At 40.9% G+C, this 25,406-nt stretch overlaps 2 protein-coding genes across 8 annotated transcripts in view; one reads left to right on the top strand and one right to left on the bottom strand.

Moving 5' to 3' along the window:
* Positions 1-12,098, top strand: part of bcl9 (BCL9 transcription coactivator) — a 93,949-nt gene extending 81,851 nt beyond the window's left edge. For 2 of the 4 annotated variants that reach the window (XM_027156611.2, XM_027156610.2), the window contains exons 4-11: positions 243-613; positions 1,841-2,199; positions 3,941-4,051; positions 4,654-4,810; positions 5,718-5,817; positions 5,903-8,186; positions 8,366-8,644; positions 9,399-12,098. In XM_027156611.2, coding sequence (XP_027012412.1) covers positions 276-613; positions 1,841-2,199; positions 3,941-4,051; positions 4,654-4,810; positions 5,718-5,817; positions 5,903-8,186; positions 8,366-8,644; positions 9,399-10,513 — 4,743 coding nt within the window. In that variant the 5' untranslated portion in view covers positions 243-275 and the 3' untranslated portion in view covers positions 10,514-12,098. The remainder of the gene's footprint in view (positions 1-242; positions 614-1,840; positions 2,200-3,940; positions 4,052-4,653; positions 4,811-5,717; positions 5,818-5,902; positions 8,187-8,365; positions 8,645-9,398) is intronic. The other 2 variants (XM_027156613.2, XM_027156614.2) reach the window with 2 other exon arrangements.
* A 1,838-nt stretch (positions 12,099-13,936) lies between these two features.
* gja5b (gap junction protein, alpha 5b) lies at positions 13,937-23,058 on the bottom strand. 4 transcript variants are annotated; one of them, XM_027156619.2, is made up of 3 exons: positions 22,690-23,058; positions 22,371-22,529; positions 13,937-15,165 (listed from the first exon to the last, which is right to left on the bottom strand). In XM_027156619.2, exon 3 carries the CDS (start codon positions 15,143-15,145, stop codon positions 13,979-13,981), a length of 1,167 nt encoding a protein of 388 aa, XP_027012420.1. In that variant the 5' UTR covers positions 15,146-15,165; positions 22,371-22,529; positions 22,690-23,058; the 3' UTR covers positions 13,937-13,978. The 4 variants fall into 4 exon arrangements, with proteins under 4 accessions (XP_027012420.1, XP_027012418.1, XP_027012417.1 ...); XM_027156617.2 differs by having other exon boundaries at positions 13,937-15,162; positions 22,371-23,058; XM_027156616.2 differs by having other exon boundaries at positions 22,378-23,058.
* Positions 23,059-25,406: the final 2,348 nt, after the last annotated feature.

Here is a 25,406-nt window from a genome sequence, read left to right as displayed (position 1 = left end):
CAAATCTAAAGTGAAGTGTTTTAAAAATTGTGAAAACAACCGTATGATAAAGCTATGATTAAAAAGCTCTAAGCTCTTTGTTTATCATAATATATAAATAAAATTGTGCAAACTTTAAGCGGTTAAGCAGACGTTTCTTTACAGAGTGCCAGCGTAGTCAATTTGGCATTTTGAATTGTGTCTCTATTTGTGAACCTTACCTTTGAACTTGCTCTTTATCTTGTCTGTATGTGTGTGTTTAGTGTGGCCAGGGGCTGTGAGGGCTCCGTGGGGAGATGCTGGAGGTGCAGGAGGAGCGAGCAGGAGCAGCAGCAGCAGCGGGAACGGGAGCGGCCAGTGGAACGACGCCGGGCGCCACGGCCAGAAAAGAGCGAGCCAAAGACCGGCAGGAGGAGGGCCAGGACTGCAGTGGCCCTGCTGCAGCCGCCAACGCGGGGTCCCGGAGTGCCCGGGCCAAGGCAACACCCGCAACGCACTCGCACACACACACACACTCACACACGCCCAGTCCTCACCAGCACACTACAGCTTCAGCCTCGGTAGCTCTGGGACTGTCGTCAATGCATTCCAGCAACCCAAAAGTGAGAAACTCTCCTTCAGCTAACACGCAGAGGTGAGACGCAGAAAATCTCCCTGTTGTTAAAAGTGCAATGTGGTATTTGATCTGTATTTTACCGTTGTATTCTTTGCTCTAGCAAAAGGAAAATTAATGAGCAAGTTCTTATAGAGAGCAAAAGCAAGTCAGGTAGAGCTAACTGCTGCTGAAGTGTGGTTTTTTTTTTGGTGTAAGGTATTCTGGAAAAGCTTTTGGAGTCATTTCAATTGTCTGATTCAACATCCATGAAACTGTCCCACACATGATCAGCCAGTCTATTGCCTGCCAGTCGTGTCCAAAGCCAAAATGCCCACCCTCTTGTTGATGTATGTTTATGTAGCCAGTTAAGGAAATGCCCACTGGCCTGCCAGGTTCCTGCTGGGCTGGTCTTTTACCATGACACACAGCCATAATGGGCCAGGTCTTGCCTTGGTGCTGCTTGCTTTTTTTTTTTTCTTCCTCCAGGTCATCTGGTACTCATTTTTGGATCTAAATTTAGTGAAGTTGCCAAACATATGAACTCAATAGTTCAAAAGAGTGTGTCAGTCAAGAGAAGTACCATGGTGACCAGAAATGTGCAATATGAGCAACTTTTAGATCTTCTCGCTGAGCCTCAATTATTTTTCAGAATCTTCACTGCTTACTTTCCATAACATTGTTAGCTCAAATCCCTTGCTGATGTGTACCTCGTCACCAAGGTAACGTGACGTGAATTCAGGTCCTGGTCTCCGGTTATCTGTTGGCCGATCTGGTTAAACAGGGTATTTTATTAAATATTAACTCGACACTCTGTCAACAGAGGGAGAGAAATGGAGAGAACAGGTTTTTGGACATAAGGGCACGTAAATGAGACTGGTGCGTCACGAGCATTAGGGTTTCCCATCAGATGTTCCGGTAACATTTTTCTTTAGGGTGGGGTTGTGTATGCAAGTGCAACACGGCAGGAAACTGCCCTCATTCTGGTGCAGATAAAATGCAAAGTTGGATTAAAATGTTCCTCATTTTTTTTGCCTAGGAACTATTCCCAGCCTGACAAAAATGGCTTAATAGGACTGTAGTGTCTTCAGTTAATTCCAAATGCACTTACTGAAATTTGTTATTAGTGTTTCCTCCCGATTGTTTTAAGCTGTCAGTTTCAAAAGTATTATTTGCAATTGCTATCAAATTTCATTATCATCAAATGAACTTTTTGATGCCTGAAAATTATTGGCTCACCATGTATGTTCTTTACTCCTTTTCCTCTAGCAGTCCAAAATCCAAGCAGGAGGCCATGGTGCGCTCACCACCCGTGATGTCTCCTTCTAGCGCTGCCCAGATGGACTCCAAACTGCCCAATCAGGGGAAACAAGGAGGTGCCGGCGGCCAATCTCAGCCGTCTCCCTGTGAGCCCAAGGCACTGAGTGGAAGCCACACACCCAAAGGCCCTCAAGGTTCTGTGGGGAGCATGGGACTCAAAAATGGACAGGGACTGAATTCTGGCAATGGAGCAAAAAGCAAGATAAAGAGGGAGCGAAGCACTTCGATTGAGTCCTTTGAGCAAAGGGATACAGGGACACCCAATAATGAGGGGGACCAGAAAGGTGGGAAAATCTTCCTTCCTTTGGGCAAGTACTAATTTTATCAGCTATTAAGAGAGGATGCTCAGTAATTGCTGATTTTGCTTCTTTAAAGCTGTATTTTGTCAGCTGTATTGAAATTTTTGGTAAGTCTGGGATCTTGTTGGGATGGCTGAAGTAAAGGAAAGCATTACCTCTAGTTCTTTCCAAGTCCAGTGTTTTCCACTGGGAATCCACATTTCCATGTATCTGGAAAATTCTGCATTTAAGAGAAAATATGGTGAAAAGGTTACTGATGATTGTATGTAAACTGTTTAAACTTTTGTTTAATCTGAGCTTCAGGATGTTTTTGTTGGATGTCTGTGAATCCACCTATAGGATTGATTGATAACTTGAAAGAAATGTTATCTGCTGTTTTCTTGGTCTTGTTCTTCTATCTGCTTCCACATGGGTATGATGATGTTAAAACATGACCAGAATATTGCATAGCATTTAAAAACCCCCAAGACACATACGCAGTATTTGTCATTGCAGTCACATTTTCACTCGGGCAGTTTTTCTGGCACATGAGGTCGCGTGTCTTTCCTGCTGTCCTCGAGCACTGTGCTCAGGACTGTAATACTGCATAAAGACATCCACACACCCCCATATGTCTCCTAGTGGAAACATCACAGTGTAAATTCAGAGGTAGGAAGTGATAAGGAATGTACCATCTTTGCCTGCTTGGAGATAGGGACCCCCATCGCCAATCCCCAATCTCCTTCCCCCTTCTAAAGGACCTCTGCTTGATTGTCTGAAGGACCCCTGCTGGTGGCTAATGCCTTTGCATAGAGATTATTTGCCTTGAGACTAGCCATTTTATTAACCATGTGTCAAATATCTTCCTCAAAATGACACAGGTATTTAAATCAGATACAAATGTGGTCTATTTTGAGTTTATATATATATATATGTATATAATATGTATATATGTATGTACAATGAGTACACGTGTGTATGTGTAATATATATACACACACACACACATACATACACATACATACATGCGTGTACTCATTGTTGTCTGAGCTTACCTGAGGCGTACTGATAGAAAATGCATTTATGAAGACACGGCCAAAGCTGTGCAAAGCATAAAATGAGCCCCCACCTGTGTTTGTGTGTGAATGGGCTTCCTGAGTCAATGGGAGGTAAAGTAGTTAGTTTATAGGTTGTTTTGTGCATGTGCACGTCTCTCTTAGCCAGCCTGCTAGGTTAGTTTGTGTGTGTTTGACTTTGCTGTAGGGAGTTTGCTCATGGCGTTTGTTTGCTTCTGCAGCAAGTGTGTTCTCCACACAGGAAGTCCTGTTATGCTCCACTTTTTTTATTCCAACTCTATTATCTGAGCAGTGGTTCTAGACACTGTTGTATCCTGGCTACAGGGAAGTGGTGTGCATACAGATGGTGCTGACGGTCAGTGTAGTAGACCACAAGGTCATAGGGAAAAACGACAGGAACTTATCTACTCAGAGATGGTGAAATTTTCAAAAGTAAAATCTTATTTACTTAAAAATAAACTTATTTACCGCACAGAATGCGAATAAATGAAACGAAAACACTGTCTGTAGATCTCAAAACTCAGTAGGTTTTATTCGATTTCAGATTTTCATACATTTATCTCTGTTTAGTTTCGGTTTAAAAATAGTTTGTGAAATACATGGGTATTATTCATGACTCTTAAATAAATAATATTTATTTTTTTTTCCGGATAGGAGCAGAGAGCTAATAATTCTCCTTTTTTTCCTTCCTGCAGAACTGGGCAGTAGGGCAAAGAGGTTATGTGTAGCCGAACGACGGCAGCCCTATAGTGGAGCTGACTGGTGTTCAGGAGGGGAGAGTGATGAAGATGATCCAGGATTCTTCAGTAAGTGTCAGCAACTGCTGTGATGGTCATAAATCCCAGCTGTGCCCTTTCATAGCATGCTGTAACTGATTCAACTCTGACAATTAGTAAGCATTAAGTAAGTTGAATATATTATCCTGGACCAGAAATAACACAGCTGAAGAAGGTGAACCCACATTACTTGGCTACAGTCATGTGACTACAGTCTATATGAGTTAATGCAGTTATTCCAAGAGAGAAAATTTATTATAAAATGGTGCTAGGCCAGTCCTGTGATGGTAACGGCTGTCTCGTCAGTATCGGTGGGAAATCGAGCCGACGTAACGTACCACATACGCATACAAATCAAATGACGTCATGTCTCAACTTTAGGTGGGAAAGAAGTCTGACTACACTTTGATAGACAGGAGTTGGCAGCCAGTCAGAGAGAAAAATTAAAAGCATTAGAGAGAGAAAAGAAAAATGAACTATTGCTGAACGGTAACATTATGTATCCACCAAGTTAGAGAATAAAAAATGTTTCTTAATGTCAGAAGCCAACATTTTGTATCGATCACAGACAATTATCCTAAATTTTGTATCTGAACATGTATTTACCTGTCTGCTTTACCGTCACCTATCAGACTGTAACTCCAATGACATCAAGCCAGATCCGAACACCTTGGCAGCCTCGACGCCTACCCACAATGCTGTTGGAGGACAAAACACACCAGAGATGGGCAGCAGTCAGAAATCTGGGTCAAAGGTTGTTTACGTCTTCACCACAGAAATGGCAAACAAGTAAGGCTTATTTCAACTTGATGATTTTTTTTTTCTTTTCATTTCTTTCTTTATTTAATTGTTCAGATTTCACAGTTCATTTGTTTGTTCAAAGTTCAGGTGCATTTCTTACATTGACTCGTTGATTTAGGGAGAAAAGCAGACAGTCAATAAGGGATAATATTCAGTCATTGGCACGGCTGCATATATGAAACCTGTTGTCTTTTCGCCTGAAAATAACAGTGTAATATTACAAATTTGACACCCAGTGAACCAGATCAACAGTTGTACCATGATGCATTAGATACTCTGTATCTACAAGAACTCTGTTTAATAATTTTAATGACTCCGGGGGGCAAACCCCCTCAGTTACACCTGAACTATGCCCATTAATTTCCCCTCCAGATATACCAAATAATTAGTGAATGAAGCTTATCTAATTTCCATGTCTGGCTCTGTGTTGGAAAATGTGAGAAATGAGAGTCGGTGTCATTGGTGTAGTAGCAGATACTCATGAAACCTTTAGACCACAATCATCAGGATTAGAAATGTCAGTGACATTATGTATGAGGGATGCATGTTGTTGCTATAAGGAGCATTTCCCACTGAGCAGCATGTCATTACGGAGCTGATGTTACTCAGGAAGGGTGATGATTCTGGTGTCACAATACAGACTGAGACTGTTTATCTTCTTCGGTTGCCCGTGTTGGACATGTGTTGAGTTGTTAATAAAAACTTGCAAGCACATAGAGGTTCAAATTTAATTTACAAATTAGTACTCTAAATGGGTGGGATGAAACACTAAACCCTTGATTAGAAATTGTAATTTAATCAGGAGCCCCTGCTGTATTATTTCAGTATGGAGAAAAGTTTGTCTTTGGGCATAGTTGTAAGTCACTGAAATGAAATGACTCTGTTCTTTTTTCAGGGCTGCAGAAGCAGTAATCACGGGCCGTGCAGACAACATAATCACTTATCACATGAACAATATTTCTAATGGCAAGGGGGGAAAGCCACAACTTCCCTTGGTAATAAACAAGTTGCATTTAACACGTTTTATTTTTAAACCATAGTAGTATACAACACTATAAAATCCTCTTATATCTGTTTCAGAACAATCAACTTGGGCCACACAGGAGTGACCCCAAGCAGCAGGGGACACAATCCCAACAGCAGTCTTCTCACGCTTCTGACCAGAACCATCAAACCGCCTCCAAAGTAGCACAGCCTGGTCAACCACAGCAGCAAACTTCAGCGCAACCAGTCCAACCTCAGCAAGCAGCCCAAGTGGCTAAACCAGCCAGCCTCACTCAGGATGGCCCACCCTCAGGAGGCATGGACTCAAAGAGCCTCCCCAGCAGCAGCCCACATGATGGTGCTGGATCACAGGATGGTAGTAATCCGGCAGGGACGCCTGGTAGTCAGGGTCCCAATCAGGCTCCAAATGCTGGCCCACAGCAAGGCTTCTCTTCTCTTGACCAGCCCAAAGTGACTGATGCTAAATTAATAGCTCAACACCAGCAGCAGCTTGCCCATGAGATAATGTCAAGCATGGGGGATAATCCCGAGGGTCTTTCCCAGGAGCAGTTGGAACATCGAGAGCGCTCCCTACAGACTTTGCGTGATATCCAACGTATGCTTTTCCCAGATGACAAAGATATGGCTGCCATGGGTCAAGGAAACATGGGTGGACCCCCACCCAATGCTTCCATGATGGAAGGTGGTCCCAAGAAGCCTGAACAAGGGCCACTTCAAGCTATGATTGCTCAGTCTCAGAGCTTGGGAAAACCTGGTGGTCCTGGGGGTCCACGCCCAGAAGGACCTCCCTTTGGGCCACCAGGACCCAGGGACATGCATTTTTCACCTGATGATCTTGGGCCACCTCCACAAGGTCAAGGCCCCATGAATTCACATTCTGTTGGTGAACATGGTGACCACATGACACCAGAACAGATGGCCTGGCTGAAGTTACAGCAGGAGTTTTATGAGGAGAAGAAGCGTAAACAGGAGCAAATGCAGCACAGACCAATGGGAGACATGATGCTTCATCAGGGTGGCCCACGGGGTATGATGCGAGGTCCACCCCCTCCCTACCAAATGAATCCTGGTGAGATGTGGGGACCCGGGGCCCCAGAGCCATTTCCTGAGCAAATGAACATGGGCCCTAGAGGAATGCATCCACACATGCAGAGAATGCCAGGTTTTTCTGGAATGATGAACCCTGATATGGAGGGAGGGCCTAATCCCATGCCTAGGCCTGGCATGAACTGGCCTGATGACATGCCTAAAATGGGGGATGGGAGGGGGTTTCCACCAGGTCAGGGAATGTTTGGAGGTCCTGGTGGTCGTGTGGAGAGATTCCCCAACCCACAGTCTGTACAAGAAGCTATGTTCCATCGTGAAAAGCAAGGCATGGGTCTACCACCAAGCATGATGATGGAAATGAACAGAGTAATGGTGAATCAAAGGCCCATGGAGCCTGGGAATGGAGGTGGCATGATGTTTCCAAGAATGCCAGGGGAAGGTCCCATGAGCCCCTCCTCAAGGATGGAGTTTGTGAAAGGTTTGGGGCGTGACATGGGTGAGTTTGGAATGGGACCTGGCAATCTCAATGTTAACATGGGGCCCAGTCCTCAGATGATGGCTTCCAAGATGAGAGACCCACAGATGAACATGAGTCCAGAGGAGATTATGAAAATGAGGCATGGTGGTGGTCCCATGACTGAGGCCATGGGTCCTCAGCAGAAGATGATGCAGGGACCCCCGTTTCCTGACCAGCCGCATCCAGGTGACTTCAACATGGCACCAAACCGCCAATTCCCAGTCATGGGTCCTCAGGGGCCTGGTAATCAAAGAGGACCCAGAGGTGAGCCACCTTTTGCCACCGATCAGCGAGGAGGCAGTGTAGGTGGCAATGGTCGTCTGAGCCACATGCCACCTTTACCTCCTAACCAGCCTCCCAACAGCTCAGGCCCTCCACCTAACCAGAGGAATATGGGCCGCAAACCATCAGACTTGAGTGTCCAGTCTGGACCAGCCAATTCCCCTAATGTAAATCCACTTAAGTCCCCCACCTTGCGGCAGGTCCAGTCTCCCATGCTAGGCTCCCCTTCGGGTAACCTCAAATCTCCACAGACACCTTCACAGTTGGCCAGCATGCTTAGTGGACAACCCGCAGCGGCAGCCGCTGCTGCAGCAGCGGCAGCCTCTATCAAGTCTCCTCCGATGATGGGTTCAGCAGGTGCATCACCCGTCCATATGAAGTCACCATCACTGCCTGCCCCCTCCCCTGGCTGGACATCCTCACCCAAGCCACCCATGCAGAGTCCAGGGATCCCACAAAATAAACCACCGCTTAGTATGACCTCACCAAATATGATGGGCAGTGTGGAGCAAGGTACAAATGTTTGTTTTATTAAATTATTTTGTTTTATTTTTATTTATAGATTCAGTGTAGTGAAGTTTACAGGACACTCCATGTTTGTGAGTAGCAATGCACATGTGGATTCTGCAGCTGACAAAAAAAAAATGTTTGTTTGTACTGTCCTTACTAAGCTCTCTACTCATTTTCTCCAGGTGCACCTCCCTCCGCACCACCTTCCAGTAGTTCTACCAGCCAACCGGGCTCTATCAATGTCCCAGGAAGTCTTCCGTCCAGCAGTCCTTACACCATGCCGCCAGAACCCACGCTATCCCAGAACCCTCTCTCCATCATGATGTCACGAATGTCCAAGTTTGCTATGCCTAGTTCCACACCCCTTTATCATGACGCCATTAAAACCGTGGCCAGCTCAGATGATGACTCGCCACCTGCAAGATCGCCAAACCTTCCATCAATGAACAGTAATATGCCTGGTAAGACTATATCGATGTTTGATTGGCTAATATACAGTCAGCTGACAAATTAAAGGAACAACAATTGGCTCAGTTACACTATGGAAATTATTTCGCTGCCTTAGAATGTGTCTATTTGCCCGTTTGATTCGATTCTATGCTGATGGGATCAGTCTCTTTCATGATGACCCCATACCCATGTGTGATATGGGTTCAACAGTCCCCAAATCTCAACGCAAACCAAATGTACTGTCATCAAAATGTCAACTATGGGGCTAGCTTAGAAGATATTTTTAAAAAAATGGTGTTCCTATTAACAGTACTTTAATAAAAGTACACTCTGAATGAAAGAGTCAATATGATTAGTAATTATAAAGCATTAGTAATTATTAAGAATATTATGAATGTCACTTAATGAGATCAGTTTATATACGTATCTTGTAAATAGGAAAAATAAAAATGATGACCGGTAGAACTGCTGTCCAGTAGTACAATAAAAAAATTAGTTAATTAGATGAAGCAACGAACGAATCCTTCATTTATGTTTTTATATAATGTTTTAGCAGTGTTTGTTTTAGAGGTAGTATCCTATAATTACTGTATTCTATTTTTCATTCATTTACTTTACCATAAGATTATGATTGTATTGTCCTGCTTAGATTCAGAGCATTGTGACCGTGTCTTAGCCATTACTTGTTTCATATGGTTTGAACGCTGTTACAATTGAAATATACATGGAACACTAAATAAATACCCTTTGTGATCATTGTTGCAGGTATGGGAAACCACCACCAAGGCCATCCACGCATGATGACACCTAACTCATCTGGGCCCATGCCTTCACTCAGCCCTATGGGAATGAACACCATGGGATCCCAGCCTCTTTCTCATGCCATGCCAAACCAAATGCCTTCACCCAATCCTATGGGCCCTAACATGCCCCCTCACTCTGGGCCCATGGGTCCTGGCATGATGTCACATGGAATGATGATGCCACCAGTCTCCCAAGACCCTGGCATGGGTAACAACCAGATGATGCCCCAAGGTCGTATAGGTCTTCCTCACAGAGGACAGGGCTTCCCTCCTGGACAGTCACCACCACAGCAGATGCCATTTCCTCACAATGGTCCAGGACCTCAGGGTGGCTTCCCACATGGAATGGGCTTCCAGGGAGAGGGGGGTCCAATGGCAAGGATGGGTAACATGACCCATGGGCCTGGTGGTGAACCAGGAATGTGCAAACCCAACACACCTGGGGGCCAGGAATTTAATAACATGTCGGGTGTCTTCAATGACTCAGATTTACATGAGGTAATGCGGCCGGGTGCTTCTGGAATTCCAGAATTTGACCTCTCGCGTATTATCCCCTCAGAGAAACCCAGCCAGACTCTGTCTTACTTTCCTCGCGGAGGAGATGCACCTGGTGGAAAGCCACCTCACTCTTCTGGCCCTCCTGGCTTTCCCCCCATGCAGGGGATGATTGGGGAGGGCAACTCAAGGATGGGCCTTCCCATGCAGGGCATGGGAGGTCCCCCAGGCCCTGGACACATGGGGCCTCAGGACATGGCAATGGGGAATCCCGGCCACAACCCCATGCGGCCTCCAGGATTTATGGGCCAAGGCATGATGGGTCCCCAGCACAGAATGTTGTCCCCAAGCCAGCAGCCAGGTATGATGGGAGGCCCAGGTATGATGCAAGGTAAAGAACGGCCCATGTACAGCCATCCTGGCCCTGTAGGCTCCCCTAACATGATGATGTCACTACAAGGAATGGGTGGACCTCAACAGACTATGATGATGCCTCCTCAGATGAGGCCACGAGGCATGGCAGCAGACCTAGGAATGGGGTTTAATTCAGGCCCTGGGAACCCTGGGAATATAATGTTCTGAGCTGCTACAAAGAACTGACGAGCCTCAGCCACAAAACACAGAACACTCTGGATACTGTAAAACCTGTGAAAATAAGAACTTTTTATATAAAAGGAAACAAAATGAGCTTTGTGTGGGTGTGTGTTTTGTGATGAACAATGTGTAAAAATTGGACACTTGTGTGCATATACACTTGGGTAGGACAAGGCTAATGTGTATACACACCCACAGGCTCACGAGACACCTGGATGTGTAAAGAGGGAGTCCTCGCTCATGAGAATGGAGGTCATTTTGCAGGTGGAGTGCTAAGAGGGGATTGGTATTTCTGCACACTACAATAATATGCCCTCCACACAGTTAAATCCAGATTCGGCATCATTTGCAATGGAATGAATTTTTTTTGGAACATTGGGAATGTATTTGGATTCAGAGACTCAACTTAAGGTTTTTTATTAGCCTGACATTGTGTGGCCATAGTAAATATGCGTGAGGCCGCATACAAAGCCAACAGCAAACCAAGTTAAAGGATGACCTTAAAGTAGCGGTTTATCGTTGTACTTTTATGTTAAAAAATCAAAAGGAGACAGATAACCGAGTGACAAATGTGGTCGGAGACGGAACCCAAACTGAACGAACAGTAATAAAAATGAAAACAAACAAAAAAAAAAAGTCAAGGGACATTTTGTCACAAGTTGCACCATCTTGGCTGTATGTTTACATCTCATCGCATCACTTTCCTCTGAGTCATGAAATGCTCTTTGTATGTGTGTACTGTACTTGTGTTGTTAAAGGGATTTTACCAGTGACTTCTATAGTTTTTTTTTTTTCCATCCACATTTGTAAAGGGGGAGGGTTTTTGGGAGGTGGATGTTGGTAGCCATTATGGTGCAACAAACACCACCACAAAAATACTGTGTACCGTGGAAGCGTACAGAATATTTTAATTTTAATTTCATTTGCTACTCCCATGTATGATAAACCAAACTAAGACCTCATACAGATCATAGTATTATTAAAAAAAACAAGCACAAACAAAAATTAATTGTAAAGAATAAGAAGTGTTTTTTTTTCCTTTGCTCTTTTTTTTATTGTAGAGAAAAACACTTTGACAACAGGCTGTAGAAACAGTAATTTGATGTTTGCTGTCTGCGTGGTTCTGGTTTATTTTCTGGAATTGTTTGTAAGCTGGAACGTGGCACTTCAGATCCTTGGAAGATGCGCTCAGTATCAGTTACATCAGTTGCCAGAGCCACGGAGTCTCAAAGACCGCAATGCCAGATACTTGGGAAGATGCTGAAGGGGAATGGTTAAATTGAATCGTTTTAGCCGCATATGACAGCAACACAGTGCAGCGCTGGATTACTGATTGGGTGGGATACTTTTTTCTTTCATTTATTTTCTTTTCTTTCTTTTCTTTTCTTTTTTTTTTGTAGAAAACAAATAATGGAAAAACAACAGAAAAAGCTAATAAGTTGTCCCCATGTCCCCAGCCCTCCTGTGTTGATGCTTGTCATGTGTAACTCCATTGAATTTGGTACTGAACCACTTCCTAAGGCTGGGCTGTGGTGTTGGAAGACAAATAAAATATATTGTTTGGTATAAAGTGTCAGGCAGTACAGTGTCCTTCTTTTTATGAATGTGAATGGTCTCACAGCACCCCCTGCTGGAGGGATATAGGATGCTCGAAATAAAATAGGCAGTCAATGCCTACTAACAAATTCAGGTCCTAACAAATTCAGACTTGACATCGAGGCACAATGTTGGATTAACTTTTTGACCAAATAATTTATTACATTATTAAAATTTGTTAAATTAAATGCACATTATCACAAAATGAACTCACAACCCTACAGAGATGAAGTTTGAGTGTAAATGGAATTGTCTTTTCATTACTAGAGCGTAAAGAGACTTGAGGTACTGGCTATGGACTGCACAGTGCCATGCAGGAATATATGTTTTTGGAAATGGACATTGGCATGACCTGTTTTTTTGAAGCCCATTTTTGGCAGAGCATGGAATATTTCTGAAGGAGACGTCTCAGCTATAAGAAATAATTTTTCCACCCTCGCTGTTAAATGACTTTTCCTTTTATATCACTTAGACACCTGAATAACCTGAACATACAGCTGGTTTCATTATGAACCCTGATTAATATTATTCACTGTTAAGAGTAAGACCTTTTATATAATCCTTAAAACCTAATGGCTGATGCCCTATTTCAGTATTGCTACCTAACCTGTAATCCCATTCCTTTTGCACACTACACACCGGTTCGCACATGCGCACTAAACGCATCGGTTTGTGACATTCCCACTGTGCTGCTCCCAAGAACCAGCTCTGTACTTCTATAATTATCCAGTGTAAGGAACAAATGCCATACAGGCCTAATTTTAGGACATGGTATGATTATTTAGCAGCTGCAGAAACATAAGCATCAGTTTCTGTTTTGCCTGGACAAGAAATCCCAGAACATTTGAGCTTCATTGGACGGTTGAGCATACATGACCTTTCAGCACTGCAGGGGAATTTGGATAAATGTGGGTTATTTTACACTCAGAGTTGAGCAACACTGGGGGAAATGGACTGAAATGTGTTGCCATCTAGTGGTTGACATGACTCTTTGTTTGAAAGCCTTTGTTTGTTTCCCAAGCTTGGAATTGCACGTTTTAGTGTTTCCATGTTCCTGCCTAAAATAGACATTTTAGCTGTTATACCTGCTCAAAAACAGATTTATATATATAAAAATTATTTTGAAAATAAAAAATGAATAAATAAATGAAAAAAGCAATCCCCTTTTCATGCATTATTATTTACATATGGAAACAAAGGTATTAATGTTTACTGATAGTGCTTCCATAAAAAAATATGAGGAAGCTCTACCATTCAGCAAACCTCATCTGGATGAGCCATATGAACCTTCATTTTAATCTAGAATAATGTAAAATAAGGCAAATGCAGTTTGAATGTTAATGACAGCTGCTAAATGTATGCAGTTAAAAACCTGTTACAATGCCTGTAACAACCTCCATTGTTTTAAGCTTTGCAGTGACCTGGATACAGTGAAATATGCACCTCTTTATCTTTTCACAGTTAAGGGTCCCAGGGCAACATAGTGGAAGAGCAGCTTGAGCTACTGCCTCCAGGGTAATTGGTTTGACTCTGAGCATGATTAGTGCATAGCTGCAGACGTTTTCATTTTATCCCGTGTCCACAGACTTCCTCCAAGTCCTCCTTTAGGTGTGAATGTATATGTGCATGGTAACCTGTGAAGGAATAGCATCACTATACTATTCAAGGTGTGACCAATGTTCCTGGGTTATGCTGTGAATCCACTTGCTTTATTCTAGCAAGTGTGCCTGAACATGAATGAGTTGTTATTACTATTCCTTGGCCAGTGCTATAATACAGACTTGTGGTGAACATAATCTATAAAACCTACTACTAACTAACTACTGACATCAGTTTATGGTGTCTAAGTGCACAAGGTTATACCGACAGATCGTCGGGTCTCACTCTACTGCTGGTTCCGCTGCTTTTGCTGAACCGTCGGTTGTCCCTCAAGAATCCATTGCTTAGCAGCGTGGGTGGAACACACAAATTGGGCGTGTTTATGGATTCCTGTGTGAAGCTCATCTTAAGAAAGTCTTCAGGACCTATACTATCATGATCCCGGTGACGTTCTGTTGCAATGTTGGCAGAATTCTGCTGGTATGCCAGTTGGTTGGTAAATGGTGGGTAACACGGATGTGTGTGGGAGTGTGAGTGCGTTTTTGTTTGAAATATGTGTGAAGGTGGAGTAGATGCCGCTAGGCACTCATGGAAATCGGGTGGTCGGGTACAAGCTCCGTTTGGTGTGGAAGGTTCTGGGGAAGCAGAGGTTATAGCCAGTGTTGTATTGGATCTCTGATTCTTTTTGGCCTGATGGTCATTGACACACCTTTTACACTGCTTCCACGCTAAGTGGTAGAGCTCAAGAACACTCAAGATCAGAGACACACCAGCCACTACAAGCATGAACACAATGAAAACATTCTTTTCAGTGGGTCTTGAGATGTAACAGTTGACTGTATGTGGGCAAGGAGGCCCATTGCACAGGTACAATGCATCAAGGAAGATTCCGTATATAACGTACTGAACTACGATAAAGATCACTTCCATCAGGCTGCGGATCATGATACTGAGGACGTAGGTCTGTAGCAGTGCACCCCTAAGATGCACTTTTCCCATTCTGACTTCCTCCTTTCCACAATCCCTTTCTTCCTCTGGGTACTTCTCTGCACTACCTCCACCTCCTCCTCCACTATCAGCTACCTGAGCTTCCTGATCCTTCTGCCTTTTCTTCTCCTCCCTGCGTACAGTGTGCATGGCATGTCCCATATAGATAAGTGAAGGTGTAGATACAAAGACTATCTGTAGCACCCAGAAGCGTATATGGGCGATGGGGAAGGCACGGTCGTAGCAAACGTTCTCGCAACCTGGCTGTTCTGTGTCGCATGTGAAGTCCTCCTGCTCATCACCCCACGATGACTCTGCTGCAGTGCCCAGCACCAGGATGCGGAATATGAAGAGGATAGTGAGCCACACTTTGCCCACTGAAGTCGAGTGCTCCTGCACCTCTTCCAGGAAATTTCCCAGCAAGCTCCAGTCTGCCATAGGAAATTGCGGGAGGTCTGCTTGAAGGACACAGAAAGGACACCAGTCTTAATAGAAATAAAAAACGTCTTTACAAAATGTGCTAAAACGTATACAGCATGATTTAAATGAATAGATAATACAGGTGTAACTACTTGTATCTGTGGCTATGTAGGGTCTCAAATATTTCATCATATGTCCAGCCAGCCAGCCAGGCATCTGATCCAGCCAGTCATCCATCCATCCATCCATCCATCCATCCATCCATCCATCCATCCATCCATCCTCCCTCCTTCCCTCCCCCACCCACCCACCCACCCGAAACACTCGAAAAATACTTCAAACGAACCCAAAAGTAAGCACTGTCAGTAAGGTCAACCTCAATACGAATTTAGTTGGTTTTACTTTTCAGATTCTGTTTCTATTTAAAAATAAAGAGCTACTAAGGGTGAATGAAGGAATGCTTTAAGTACACAGCACAACATCAAACTTTAACATTAATTAATGTGATCTTTAGATCTTTGGCCCATCTCAGCCTTTCTTTCTTTTTATGTATTTGAAACATGTATTTCTATACATAGGTCTCAAATGTTCATAGTATCAACCATAAGCCATGTGAAACTGTAAAAAAAAAAAAAAAAAAAACATAAAACAACAAGCAATCTATAAAAAAAACTTCAATCTTGAACTCTCTGGTTGTTCAGCTTGATCTACTGAAGCGACCCTATAACGTCTTAAATACAACATTACAACAGCTTTTTTCCTCATCAGATAGTGTTTGAAGTAAAACCTCTTTACCATGTTTACATCATTTTTTCTGCAAGTGTTTATGTGAAACGTTTTATATGATAAGTGGCCACATCTTCCTAAGACCTTCTTATTTTCTTATCATACTTCTACAAAATAAATTTTGCTTTGTCATAGTGGGCTATGCTATGCTGCTCAATGCTATGTATGTAGGAGTTTACCAGCTCTAATCTGTGTGTCTTTTTGTATTTGTCAGTGGTCGTACATTTGTGCCCTTACAAACTTTTCCCATACATGCTCAAGATTGTGGGACGTAGCCTGACAGATTCAAGGACATCTCAACTAAAAATAAACAACGAGTCAAGTACATTATAGGTTGTGTCATTCCCTGTCTGGATTTGGGAATCTAGTTGCTTTTAGATAGTGTAATATCCTCTTGGATGGAACTTGTTGGTTAATGTATTCAATGTTAGAGATTTAAGCACTTATGTACGTCGCTCTGCATAAGGGCGTCTGCCAAATGCTGTAAATGTAAATGTTGTTGGGTATTTATTGGAGGAAAACATTTACAACTTTGAACACTTAAGGTATTAATCATTTATGGTCCTCCAGGCAATGCTAAAGTCTAAAAATGGATGACAACTAATGATGGCAGTTACTATCTTCTAATCTTTTAAGGTCCACTTATTTTTCAAGATTTTGGTGACAAACTATACTTGTATCTGTTAATACAATACAGAAGAGTGTGTTTAGTGCAGTAGTAGTGTTTAGTCACAATTGTGCACTAAAGGATATAGAATTGTCATGTTACTTTTTTTACTGTTCTTGCACGACTAGCTTTATAGAAGCTAGAACATATTATATATATACTATAGTTTGACACATACATTTTTAGCTCTTTACTGTATTCTATACCGGCGTCTGACACTGATATAATAATTCTGACTTCTGATATCATTTTGAGAAAGACACTGGCATTATTTATCAGAGTAGATTCAAATTATTTCCAAGGTTTTGCACAGAGAATTTGGTGTTTATGAAAACCCCATAAATTCTGAAAACACTTGTATTCTTTTTATGCTTCCGGGTGTGTGTAAGCCTTGAACTGATCAACATCAAATCACGCACTTTGCATGGAACTGCACTTTTATATATAGATTATACTGTTGAGATTTAATAGATTCTTTTTATTACATTTACAGGATTTAGGAGACTTATCAAGAGTAACATAGAATTGCTTTGGAGTCACAAAATCACATCCTCATGCTAGTTCACTAGGACGACGTCTAACGACACCATCAAGAAATTTAGTTTGAGATTTTGGGCAACTAATAGTTACGGTGTATGTGTTAGGGGCTTCATTAAAGCCACAGGCCCTTTATTAGTACTTAAATATGTAACAAAAACATAGAATCTTTTCTCTTTTACCATATTATTGGGCCTTTTCTACAAAGGTCAATTATATCTTATCAAGGACAACCGTTCAAGACAACCAGCATATTCATGTGGTTAATGGGGTCAACAGCAATTGCCTTTTCTACCTTCAGTTTTGCGTCATTCAGGGCTGTTAAATGTGATATGCTGTTTTGTTCTTGTTCTGTCATGGAAACATCTCCAGTTTTTGCCTATTCACTAAGTGCTTTGCAATAAGTGCTTACTTTCACTGTAAAGAAAGTATTTTGTATATGAATGCCCCCTCCCATTCTGCTTTCTGTCTTTCTCAAAGGAAAGTTTGTCTTGCTCCTCAAGGGAGTTAATGGGAACAGTCTGGGCAGAGTACTCCCAAACCCATACTTCCATTCTTCCCAATGGGCCTGTTTCTATGTGAGGGACATAAAATAGACATACTTGCTCTTTTTTTATATACAAAATCGTGTCAAATAATTATTTCTTTTACAAAAAATTTAGCTCGTATGGTGAGATGTATCTCTACTACAAGGCATTTAGGAATAAAAATGTGCAAAGGAGAGTTTGTCTGTGAGTAATGAATCATCTGGACTAGGATGGCACTGGGCTTTCTTGTTCTGTTGTTAAACTAAAATGAATCACATGTAGTTTTATACAGACATATGGTTAATTGCATCTTAAATATATTCATTCATTCATTCATTCATTCATTCATTCATTCATTCATTCATTCATTCATTCATTTTCTACCGCTTATCCGAACTTCTCGGGTCACGGGGAGCCTGTGCCTTAAATATATTGCTTTCTGTAATTATGGCTATTATGAATGATGTTTTAGCTTGAAAAAAATACATTTTTTCAATATTGAATCAAAGAAAACATGCATATAACCTTCATATATGTTCACATTTATAAACATACACATAGGTTGTTGCGAGGGATATTTCAGCTGTCTTTTACCCTCAACTTACACCGGATAAAAATCGGACACAAACAGTATTCGAGTCATGGACTCACCCTTAAGATATTATTAAGGAAAGTTCACCTCTGGCAGCGGAACCATCCAGCAGACAGACTGGTGGCACGGAAGCTCACTTGGAGCCTCCATATGCGATGGTAAGAGCCACTGTTCTGCCCCTCCCTTTGGAGGAAGCAATCTCAAACAATATAATTTCCCTCTTACACAGAACTTAAAAGGAAGCTAGCAGGGTTAGAGACTGTAAGGCCAAAAAGGTCAACGTTTGGCACTTACAAAGCACCATGTAAATGTCAGACTTCTGTTTAAAAGAACTAGCTGTTATACAATGCACTTGGCACATACAAAATGTGAACTGCACTATAATTCTCAAGCTATAAATATATTAAAGTAACCACTGACTGACTCTGCAATAAATTAGCACAATACTGTATATAGGTTTATGTGGAATGATCTCATGATGCTATTACTTACAGAACAGAGATAAAGGTTTCAACAGAAGTCAGTATTATTTGTCTTCCCTTTAGTCAGCTATTTCTTTAACGTGCTCAGAACCAGAACCGCATACCTATGAGCTGTATCCATCTTGGGGAGGAAGAGGGCGAACCTCACACCCATCTCCTTTACTTGTTTACACTTTAGAAACAGAACAATGCTCTTTTTTCTGTAAGAGAGGCTGCAGATTGGGATGGGGGCTGCAATGTGCTGAAACAGGCTTCTGAAAACAGCAGCAGAGAAACCAGGCACTTCCGTTTTCTGTTTGTCTGGGTTGGACTTGTGGCAAATGACAATAGACACAATTAAAAAAAAACCCTTGAAAGGAACATAATACTTGAGAGAAGGGGTGGATTTAAATTAATGTTGTTTTAGTTTCTGACTCATAGTCATGGTTTGAGAACGACTCAGTGATCGACTTTTAGTGAACATGTTTGCAATGTTCTACAAACATCTGCTGTGATAAGGCTTTGCTAATCAATTTTATTAGAAGGTTGTTAACACAAAATTCCCAGTCTGACAAAGCTACTATTATAGAGATGTTTGCTAATGCTAACACATTCCTATGCGTTTTCACAATGTTAAAGAGGTTGATGTTCACAAACATAATGTTTATTAATAATTTTTAAAAGAAGAGAAACGTTCCGAAAACCTGCTGGCAGACTAAAATTATTAGCTACACATATTTCATGTATGAGAGCAATCAGGACAAGCTTTTCATTTATTTGTTAGTATGTTTTATTTTCATCCAAATATCTAGTCCTAAACTGCTGCTGATGTTTCATCACAGTGCAGCGTAACACCTTCTGTAGAAAGCTCTATCATCCCTCTATCACATACGTAATCTCAGGGACGCCCAAGATTGGCTGCTGTTGTTCTAATTGACAGGGAGAATCAGACATCTATCCTAAACAGTTGTTTAGAACCATTTTTAACCCAGTTTTCCAAAAGCATTTAAAGTTTTGATTATCTTAACTACGAAAGTGAGTTCAGCAAGTTCAAGTAGCTTTGACTAGAATTTAACAATGATGTTTGAGCATCAGGGCAGTAAAGGGGCAGAAAATTATGAAGAGCTTTCATAATTTAGAGCCTCTTGTAAGAGGTTAGGGTTACAGAGGAGTGATTTCATTTTAAATAAAATTTTAATGCTCTACTGATCCTAATCTTACCATTTCTATTTTTTGGCATCCAAATTGTTTTGACATTACAAGTGTGAATCCATGTTCATTCACAATGCACCGTTTAGCAACATTTGTTGGACATGATGTAGTGCCAATTAGAAATATATTAGACACAAATATTATCTAACCATAAATCACTGTAGGAGTTAGATTAGAATCTCTGCTCTGAAATATGTTACGAATTAAGTTATCAGATATTGTAGCCTTCTTTGGATATGGAAAGATCATAAAAACCGGAAGTGTTAGATTTGACTTGAACTGAGCAACATACTGGCATGACATTGAGCTTTAATATGAAAATGCCTCCCTAGCCATCGTTCTTTAGCTAAATCCTAGCACAAATCATAAACTTATTCAAGACACTTTTATTAGATACACTACTCTAATAAATATGTATTCAATGTTGTCTTTCTGTCCCATTCCAAATCTCCCTTACAGTAAAACATATAGCTGCATATAGGGAAGTGTTAGAGGTTATAAGAAGAAGTCTATGGGGGTGTGGGTGTTTGTTAAATAGCTGAGATGCCAATTGAAATAGCAGTGTGGTGTCTGATTACTAATTTAACAAAGTATACATGGCTAAGCTACTGAACCTGCTAGACTTGTAGCTAACATGACAGGTGTGTGTGTGTTGCGTTGTGATAGGTTGTGTGTTGAAATATTCTCTTGAGAATTGTTACCATATAATGACATAGGATCTATTTTCAGATGTGTGTCTGTTCGTACAATGTCAATTAAAATACATTAACAATAAGCCATAGTCTAATTACATCTATAACCCTGACACTCGTGAAATATACTGTAATGTGTTCTGAAAGGCATGTGTTTTTTTGCACATAAGCCGAATCCTTGTTTAATTAAAGTATGGTTGGTTGAATAAAGTCATGCTATAATATGTGCATACAGTATAGGCTGTATTATATGTATTTAATTATTTGAATGCATTTTTACACTCTGTATTCTATGCACATCATAGTAATGCTTTCACAATTTATTTTTTGTGCCATACCGATTTAATTATGTTTTCATTTCATTACCAGTTCTGTAATGTTTGTATTAGACTCGATGTGTGTCTGTGTTAAATCCACTGCAGCAATTTGCACACATATGTATTAATCATGATTGAACGCAGGACTTTTAAATCCAGAGGAAATCACAATGTTGTATACGCTGCTGTAAAGCAAAATATATATAGATGGTTGGATTATAACAATTATTTTTAAATATGTTCTATGCTTTTAAATAAGTATTTCACCATTCATTCCTTCATTCATTCATTCATTTTCTACCGCTTATCTGAACTACCTCGGGTCACGGGGAGCCTGTGCTCCCCGTGATCTCAGGCGTCATTGAGCATCGAGGCAGGATACACCCTGGACGGAGTGCCAACCCATCACAGGGCACACACACACTCTCATTCACTCACACAATCACACACTACAGACAATTTTCCAGAGATGCCAATCAACCTACCATGCATGTCTTTGGACCGGGGAAGGAAACCGGAGTACCCGGAGGAAACCCCCGAGGCAAGTGGAGAACATGCAAACTCCACACACACAAGGCGGAGGCAGGAATCGAACCCCCAACCCTGGAGGTGTGAGGCGAACTTGCTAACCACTAAGCCATTGTGTCCCCAGTATTTCACCATTTGATTATAATAACAGTACCATAATACTACAGGATACTGAATACACTAAATGGCCAAATGCACTAATGATCAATCACATTCATATTTGTGTGTTAAACATCTCCTGCTAGATTTAGTCTCTTTTGCTGTTATAATAAGCTACGCTCTTCTGGGACTACTTTATCACTAAATTTTGGAGCATGGTTGTGGGGATTTGGGACATTCAGTCACAAGAGCATTAGTGAGGTCAGGCACTGATGTTAGGAGATGAGGCCTGGCACTCGGTCAGCATTCCAGTTTCATCCCATGGACCTTGTTTGCATGTATACAGGATTATTGCATGGAACAGGTCCATGGGAACAGGGTGCCGAAGTTCTAGTGGATCTTCAGGGAAATCTGAATGCTACAGCATACAAAGGCAATCTGAATATTTGTGTGTTTCCAAGTGGTGGCAACAATTGGTGTATATATGTATATTTGATTCTGTGTAATAGATTACACAATTTCTCTTTTTGAGAGAAATTAATATTAATATCTGATTATAAACACAATGCATTCACACTGATATTTTTCCCAGAGCTAAACACTTCAGATAATAATAAAATAAACATGCATAAAGAGATTACTCTACTCTACCTGTGTGTCCTGACGAATTCCTCTGGAGTGATAGGCAGAGATCTTAGATCATTGCTATGCCTTTATGCATATTACACTATATCTGAATTTATAGTATAATTGCACCAGGCTCCTTCATATTTATACTTTTTAGACAGTAAAATATCAATAAAATCTTCAAACCTCCAAGCTTACCTCTTACCTCTGTGATGTCTTGCTGAAGTACAAAGATCAGGAGTTGCCTGGGATTACCTGGAAATCAACGTTTCTTGAAGTGCAGATGTCCTGATTTAGATGTCACAGGATCTTTTTACGCCTGAAGTCTTGATTATAGGATGATATGCTGGCAGAAGCCTGTGAAATGAGGATTAACCCTGGTTTGCAGTTCAATTTAATTTTTTTCTTCTTCAAAGGCTCTGTGATCCTCAGATTGACAGATATGTCTTATTTTTGGTACCTCTAGGGGAGGTTTAAAATGAATGTCTCACTTAAGGTTAATTTGGAGGAATCAAACCTTTTTCTTGCTGCAGAGTCTGTGTCCTTCAACCTGGGCGAACTTCAAAGGTTCCTGATGTTCTTGATGGCAGATTTCTTTTATCTCTGACAAAAGATCTTGATCTCTTTGCAGAGACAGACTATCAGATGTTCTCCTTACGCCTGAGGATGAATTCCTTGCTTTTTTTCTTGTTCTTTACTCAAAAATACCAAGACTAGGATCTCAATGTCGTAAGGGGTTGAATGGAAGTGTAGACTCCTCCAGAGGAAGACAGATATAGTACACGGTGCAAGATCTCTATTAAACGATGAACAGAAACAGCTGCTTCAGACCATGCTCCAGAATACACCAATAGGCACTGGGACATTAGAAGAAATACCAGTGAACTTTTTCTCCTCCTCTGCTCTCTTTTCTAGCACTCCTCCCTCCCTGTGTCCCTCACTTTCTTGTCCTCCTCCTTCCTCTTGCGAGTCACAATGCCCCCCGTCTGCCTGCCTGGTACTCTATTTTTGTTTAGGCGAATATCTCCTCATCAGGAAAGGAAGTAAGATTTGCATTGGGAAAACAATTGGGTTTCCACCTAAAGGTCTGAGTCCCATGATAATACCAGTGTGTCTAGCTTTAGCTTACTCAAGGTACAACACTCTAGCTGGAAATGTAACATGTAATTTGAACAATTTTTACTAAAAAATGATGCCTTCAATTCACTATAAAGCTTCAAATGAGTTTTAGAGAAGGTATTTTTCATAATATTTATAGATTACAAACGAGAAAGTGTAACTTAAGTATAACTGCTATAACTTAATTGTTGGTAAATTGGTGCAGCATAAGAAGTAAAATATTTCAGGGTATGGAGTTAATAGAAAATAATAAATCAACGTTATCATTAATGCTACTATAAAATTGCCATTAGTTGCCATTTTGTTTTGTTGGTTTAATAGAAGCAAGTTTCAATTAGTTTCAAGGGGCAAGTCATGGCCTAATGGTTAGAGAGTCTGACTCGTAATCCAAAGGTTGTGGGTTCGAGTCTTGGGCCGGCCACGACTGAGGTGCCCTTGAGCAAGGCACCGAACCCCCCAACTGCTCCCCGGGCACCGCAGCATAAATGGCTGCCCACTGCTCTGGGTGTGTGTTCACGGTGTGTGTGTTCACTGCTGTGTGTGTGCACTTTGGATGGGTTAAAATGCAGAGAACGAATTCTGAGTATGGGTCACCGTACTTAGCCGTATGTCACTTTCACTTCACTTCACTTATTTCAGTGAACTGGGGTATGATCAATCCTGGGGTAAAACAATGCAGAAGATTGGGCAGGAGAGCTAAGTTAAAGGAGACCAGAGTAGAGAGCTAATGTTTGCTATACCTACCTGCTAGCCTGCTAGCCTATAAATAGATCATCCTTATAGCTGAAGGTGTAGTACCTTCTTAAATATAAACTACAAATACATATTTTCACATTTTGTAAATCACATGATAAGCTCACACTGATAATGAGTAAGACTGTAGTTCTGTCCCTAAGGCTAACAAGTGATCTAAGAGCTAGCAAATTTTATTAGATTTTTGTTGCTAATATATTGTTACCTGTACATGATTTTACAATCATTTTTAAAATCGTGTAGAATCAGAATTAGTATTAATTACAGTGTTAATTACTGTAACTACCTATACATTTGGTGCAGGTAAAATATTTTACAGTTGCTAAGTAGTAATTCAGGATTTGTTTATGCTAATGATGATTGCATACTGGTTTACCAAAAACAGTTGAAACAGGCTGCTGTTCTTCTTATTAATGAACATTTCTCCATTTATCAAAGAAAAAACACTAATCACACTATCTCTGTTGTTTCTTTTTTAAAGTGCAGGTAAATAAGCACTAATTTGGGACTAGTTATAGCAAGGGAAATGTGCCCCCTTTTAGATTGTGCGCTTGAGGATGATTCATCTACATGAAATTAAGTTTAATCTGTTCTATTTTTGTCTTTTGACAGCAAAAATACATATAAGGGCATTGTATACTGTATCACTAACAATTATTGCTATTATTAAAAAGAATATGTCCCCTGTTATTTATCACTTTTTCTTCTTTTTAATAATAATGATTGTTAGCGATACAGTATACAATACACTTATACAGTATGTATTTTTTCAGTCAAAAGACAACAACAGAACAGATTGAACTTTACTTTATGTAGATGAATATTTAATCTTAACTTTATAACCAGAGTGTATAAGTGTGACCACAGCACTCCTACTTGTCATCGGCACGTAGTCTAGACACCTTGTTTATCATGCTTCTGGAGTGCTGGTCATGTGGACAGTGATAAAATGCCTTCTCCTTCATTTAGTGCCCCTGTCAGTAAGAGTGCTAACAATGTTGGGCCAGACGTACACCCGAAGCAGTATTTGATTTGGTTTGAGGGAGCTTTAATAGGGTTAAAACATTAATAAATCAAATTAAATTAAATCAAACCAAATCACTTTATTGTCACTTAATAACCACAAGTGCACAGATGGTGAAAATCCTGCAAACAAGTACACAAATATACACAATAAGGCCTGTACAGTGTTCATAAAAGACAGTATACACAGCATAAATGTACTTAATACACAATACAAATTATACAATACGTTGGTGTGAAAAAGTGTTGGCCCCATTCCTGTTTATTTATTTATTTATTTTGCATGTTTGTCACACTTTATTGTTTCAGATCATCAAACAAATTTATATATTAGTCAAA

The sequence above is a fragment of the Tachysurus fulvidraco genome, chromosome 18 (assembly GCF_022655615.1).
Source record: "Tachysurus fulvidraco isolate hzauxx_2018 chromosome 18, HZAU_PFXX_2.0, whole genome shotgun sequence".
NCBI lineage: Eukaryota > Metazoa > Chordata > Actinopteri > Siluriformes > Bagridae > Tachysurus > Tachysurus fulvidraco.
The sequence above is the reverse complement of the archived record's forward strand: the minus strand, read 5'-3'. Positions and strand labels throughout refer to the sequence as shown.